The following is a 6,000-nucleotide window of genomic DNA, read 5'->3' as shown; positions in this document are numbered from 1 at the left end:
GGCTGAACTCAGGTCCTCTGCAAGGACAGCAAGTATTTCTAATCTCTGAGTCATACCTCTAGCCTCTGGTTTTTTGCTTATTGGTTCTGCTTCTTAATAGGAGCACCTTGACCTTAGCAAAGACACCAGATGTTGTCTTCAATAGTCAACATCTGGTTGGATATGCACCATGACTTTCCATATTAGAAACCTAGTGGGATGCTTGCAGTAACTGTCATTAAGGCTTTTAATGAATACAAGAAGCAAATTTAATGAACGATGTTAACAACAACAGGTTATAGCTGTTAAAACTGCAGCTCTTCTAAGCAGCCTATGAAGTAAAATATTATTCAGTTTCAGAACTCCTAAAATGTGGTAGAGTTTCTCTATATTAATTATAGAATTCTAGAGGCTAAAGTTTCAAAAACTATAAGACTGATAGCCATAATTATGTCTGTGTTGTTAACTGGGTAGAGCTAGGAAGAAAAGGTTTAGTTTGAACAAAAAACAACAAAACAAAACAAATAAACAAACAGAAAACACTAACTAAAACAACAAAAACTTCCCTAAGTAGAAAACCATTCAAAAGAAACTGAGGTGGATCAAAGATGTCCCCACTGGGGGGTGCCACCAGGAAGAAGGAAATAGGTCAGGTTATGTTATTTTTCCGGCTCTGTGTACTTATGATACTGTTGTTTAAATTTACTACAGGTACACAAAGTTTGTTGCCGGATAAAGCATGATATGGGCTAGTAAATATTAACAGAAAAGAGAAATGAGGAACTGTTCTAACACACCATTTTTATTGGGTTTCCTTAAAAAGGTTCCCTGTTGCACAGAGCCCAGCTGCTGGTGAGCATGGAAGGAATTTGAATGTTGTCTACCACCCACTTCAGAGACCAGTGCGGGACCCAGGGAGCAACCCAACCAAGTCACAGGCCTGGTGCCGCGTTTTGTTAGCCATGCTTCAAAACATAAACAGGAACATGTATGCTCATCATAATAAATGATGGCCATTGTTTTTAAAGGATAATTATAATTTGTATGGTAATGACCTTTCTTAATGAAAGAATTGTGTGTGTGTGTGCGCGCACACACATACACACGAGCACATATGAAGTCTTTTTCCTATAAATAGAAACCAAACTGATCAATTTACTTTAGTATAGTAGGTTAAAAAAAAGAATGCTCAACCAAAGGGTGTGTTATATGATTCTGAGTAAGATGGCTTACTTTCTTATTTGGATAATCCTTGTGAAAGAATAATTAGGAAAACAATGGAATTGTTATTATTTTCAAGGAACCCTCCCGACTGAAGGCCAGGAAGAGCGTCCCGGGCTATCTGCCTAGCCCCTCAAGTCCAGTCATCAGTTGCTCACAATGGTCTTCATCCCTGTGGAGAGACTAACCCTGTGGATTTAGCAACCAACCCAGGAGCTGGATTTTACCACACTGACCACGTCTTCCTTCTCTGTGTCATACTTGAACGTTTTGGGTCCTGAAAAGAAGTAAATGTAGCCTAGAAGAGATAAAGTTGAAACTGTGGTTACTGGAGATGACGTGTGAGTCCCTAAGGGGTAAGGTTGCCGCTTTCTGAGGTGCTACCAATGAGGAACAGGGGGCTGTCAGAAGGCAGTGAGCTTGTCTTCTGCACAGCTCTGGCAACTTGTCACCTCTGACTTCTCAGGTCATCCCTCACCCCATCCTTTGCATCAGCAGGGTAAGGTCTTCACTTTGGGTCATGCGATAAAGTGCCCTCATCACGCTTCATGATTTTTCTAGTCCTTTCTCCTTTTTATAGCTGTCAAATGTCTGACTGGCCTTCAGAACCAGCTAATGTCCCATCAGGATATAGCCAACTGCCACGTTTGGCCCTGCTGCCTCAGATCAATGACTTCTTGAAGTCATTGTGAAGCCCTATTAACACCGGGCAGTGCTAGAGCACAGCCTGTCTTGTCTCCCAGCAGTTTCCTCGGTGTTAGATAGATAGGCGTTTCCCAAGGACGCTCAACATGTCATAAGAATAGAGGCCACATTTGGAATATCATTTGCACTTCTGAACACTGTCTGTTTCCGTGCTACACACTCAAGAAGGAATTAAATTGATTTGATTTGTGTAGAACACTCACTTCATATGACCTCCTCAGCTATGTGTAGATTTCAGGAGTTGGGTGATGAAAAGGTAGAAGAATCTGGGAAGGCTCAGACTACAACTGCTGGACTGAAGCGACATTGCATTAGTGTTTGTTTGTTTTTGAGAAAGATTCTCACTCTGTAGCCCAGGCTGACCTCAAACTCTTCATCTACGGGCTTCAGCCTCTTGAACGCTGGGATTATGGGTCGGAGCTGCACTTCTTGCATGTTCATTTGAGGAAGGTTTCACACATCCCAGACTGTCCTTAGACTTGCTATGTAGTGGAGGATGACTTTGAACTTCCCTTTCCCAAGTGCTTGGGATTACAAACCACATGCCTAGTTTATGTTGTGCTGGGGATTGATCCCAGGGCTGTGCATAATAGCTAGGTCAGGGTCGGGTCAGGGTCAGGGTCAGCTACATTCCCAAATTAAAGCTATACTTTTAAACATATCTGCTAGTAAAAGGAGAACCACCATTTTATTTTTATTTACTTATTTTTTTAATAGAGGATTTTTAAAAAATAATTCCTCTTTCTAGTATGTAACCAGGCTATTTAAGTTTATGAAATTACTTAGGACCAAAATAAGAACCAGTGACTCCCACTGAAACCCATTTTCTATCAAGTTAAAGCAGAGCCCAGATTTCCTGTTGTGATTTCCCAGGGAATGTTTCCTGTGGAGACACTCACCATTTAATTCCACAGCGGCATCTACCTGCCCACTCACTCCTGAAAATTCCTCTTCAGTGTTCTTTGGATAGTCTTTTTCCATTTTCTTTTTTCTTTCATCATAGCTGGAGGAAATATTATTTCACAAATAAGTTACTGTTGAATATAGGTGACATCAAGATGGTCAGGAGTATAATTAGCCAGCTCTGATTTTGAACATATTTGAGATCTCTCTTTGTCTCTGTCTCTCTTAAATGAACAAATGAACATGTGAATGAATGTTCAGTACATCAGAACTGAGCAAATCTGTAGTAACAGCCTTCAAGTCTTAAAAAACAGCTTTGTTGCATTTGTTTTTTGACAGTTTCAAACATGCACATTTTACATTCTGGGTACTAGGACCCTGCACCTTCTCTCATTCTTCCCACACTTTCGAGTTACCCCACCTTGCAGAACCGAGGTGGATTTGGGGGATAGGCAGTCATTGTCCTTAGCTGTATACCCCCTGAAGAGCCCACCAGGCTCTAAAGGACAGCTCCACATGATTGTCACATATGAGCTTTTATCTTTGAAATCAGGTCACTTGAATCCCACTGCTCTTTCCTGGAAAGAGATTAGGATTCCAGCTCTGAAATCGGTCAGCATGTCTCTTTGCTGTAAGAGGCTGTGGCTGTGAGTCAGCGGTACTGTATGAGCTCAGCACAGGTGGAGATGACTCCTCAGCAAGACTCTATCTAAACTATGAGAAAGTCCCTTCTTTAGGAGCACAGAGCTGACGCTGGGGCATTCCCATGTGCACACCTCACCAGTAGGTCCGATAATTCCCCCCCACCCCCGGGTTATCGGGTAGTTTCCTATGGCAGATTATGCCCACCATCCCCTGAAATGTGCCTCTGCCTCATGGGACAGAGGAAAACAGCTGCCGAGATCTGAGGAGAAATGAAGCCTTCACAAAGAAGTGTTCAGGCTGGTGAACTGAGGTGTGCTATGTTGCTGGAGAGCTTCTCTCCAGGTTCCGTTGGGCACCATTTGTTGCTGGAGAGCTTCTCTCCAGGTTCCACCAAGCCCCACAGTGCTGTTTTCTAGAGTGCTATGGGCAGGAGAGAAGATAACGCTGCCAACATATCAACAGATCAACTAATTTTCCACTGAGACCTTTGATGTAGGTCTTTTCACTGACACCAAGTTATCTGCTTTTGTTTTTGCTGAGTAAGAACGTAATCATCAAGTTTCTGGTTACTGCTTATTTCCATCATCCACCATCGTTTCACAAAGAAGGAAGCTAGCTATCACTAAGAAACGCAGAAAGGATGTAAGCTGGGAATAGAAGATGGTTCTTGCCAATGACCTTCGCAGTGCTGACATGCTCCCCCTTTATGGCACGGTGCTGTTCTTACTTTGTTGTGAAAACTTGGTGATGATGGTCTTGCCCTTTGTGGACAGATATTTGGGGATTTCAGCGACAGAGCAGAGAGCATCATATCTATAGGTAAACAGCTTTGGGTTTGGCTTTTCAACTTTTTATCTACCCAAGGTGTAATCGAGGGAATATGAGAATACGCTCTGAGCTGTAAGCCTTCATTTGGAAAAGAGCTGCCATGAGAACAAGACAACTCACACATGCACAAACACACTCCCATACGCCACTCTCCACAGCCAAGACAAGCTCCAGTCGTAGACACTGTGGCTTATTTTGATCCCAAGAACTATTGACTCTGGCTTTTTAGTATGAGGTCTAGCAGACTCTATAATTTGATCTGAGATAGTGTACACTTCCTGCCACATGATAAGCCATCAAAATGACTATTAGCTGATATAGAGAATATTTTTGTTGATAATCTGATATGCGCTATGATATGTTAAAATTGCTGCTTTATTTTCTCATTGCTAAAGTCTTGTCTATGACACCTGATACCAAATTAGAAACAACTCTCTGTAAGTATGATCACTTCATTCATGAACATTCACCCCATCATTTAATGTGGATTTTAATCCACATTTAATTTATATCCTTTAGGATATAGCTGCGAATCGTTGCCAGTGGCTTAATGATATCACAGCGCAGAGATATCCTATGTAGAATTTCAGATGGGCCTTCCTCTCCACATTTGTAGTTGAAGACTAATGTTGGCAAGGGCTTGCACTTTCGTTTAACTGAACATAACACTGTACTTACAGTGTAGGTTTGTTAAGCACCTCTGTTGGCATGGCTTTGTTCTTCTGAGGCAACGTCTTCCTAGGCTGGCCTTGAACTGGTCATGTAGCAGAGCTCCTGATCTTCCTGCTTCCGTCTGCCCAGTGCTGAGGCATGTGTGACGACATTCCACTGTTTCTGGTATGTGTGCAGCCAGCTTCGGTATACTTCCGGATACTCTTCCGAGAGTCACGTGTAGTGTCCATACTTACCTCAGTTTTATGGCCACACAGTACTCAATTGAATGAACTTATCACATTTTATCTACCAATTCAACACTTAAAGGTAATTTGGATTGTTTCTATGATATGATACATACAAGATGTTGCCATAAATACTTGTATACAGCTTTCATTTCTTTTAGGAACATGCCTGTGAGTGTAATTTGAATCTGATGTAATTCTATTGACCTTTCTCTGGTATGGAAGATAGTCTTCCATTGTGGCCCCATTAACTCTCCATCCCATCAGCAATTGTATGAAGGTCCTGACTCGCCTACATTCCCAACAATCCTTGAAACGATTTGGCTTTTTGATTAGAGTTTCTAATATGTATGAAGTGACATCTTGTGGTTTGGTTCATCTTTATCCAATGGCATTGATGTCAGCCATCTGTCCATGTGTTACTTGGACATTTGAACATTTTTTTTTTTTTTTGAGAAATGTCTAGCTAGATCCTTTTGCCATATTTTAACTGGATTGTGTGTCTTTCTGGTGATTGAGCTATATGACACAAATCTTTTGTCAGGTCTGACTTACATTTTCCACTCCCTATGCTTTACCACACTTTCTTGTAGTGTCCTTTGAGCAGAAAACTTCTTAATTTAATAAGGTCCAATTGGTCTGATTTCCGTGTGTGTGTGTGTGTGTGTGTGTGTGTGTGTGTGTGTGTGTGTGTGTGTGTGCGTGCGTGTGTGTGTGTGTGTGTGTGTCTAAGCACACAGTGTCAAATCCAAAGTAAGGGAGCTTATATTTTTCTCTAAAGGTCTTTCTCATTATTTAACCACTTTTGACTTAATTTTAT

General features: G+C 41.6%; 1 protein-coding gene across 1 annotated transcript in view; it reads right to left on the bottom strand.

Moving 5' to 3' along the window:
* Positions 1-925: 925 nt before the first annotated feature.
* Positions 926-6,000, bottom strand: part of Mmp20 (matrix metallopeptidase 20) — a 40,997-nt gene continuing 35,922 nt past the window's right edge. The window contains exons 9-10 of the mRNA XM_006983770.2: positions 2,805-2,908; positions 926-1,498 (exon numbers count right to left, since the gene is read on the bottom strand). Coding sequence (XP_006983832.1) covers positions 1,398-1,498; positions 2,805-2,908 — 205 coding nt within the window. The 3' untranslated portion in view covers positions 926-1,397. The remainder of the gene's footprint in view (positions 1,499-2,804; positions 2,909-6,000) is intronic.

This window comes from Peromyscus maniculatus, chromosome 7, assembly GCF_049852395.1.
Source record: "Peromyscus maniculatus bairdii isolate BWxNUB_F1_BW_parent chromosome 7, HU_Pman_BW_mat_3.1, whole genome shotgun sequence".
NCBI lineage: Eukaryota > Metazoa > Chordata > Mammalia > Rodentia > Cricetidae > Peromyscus > Peromyscus maniculatus.
The sequence above is the reverse complement of the archived record's forward strand: the minus strand, read 5'-3'. Positions and strand labels throughout refer to the sequence as shown.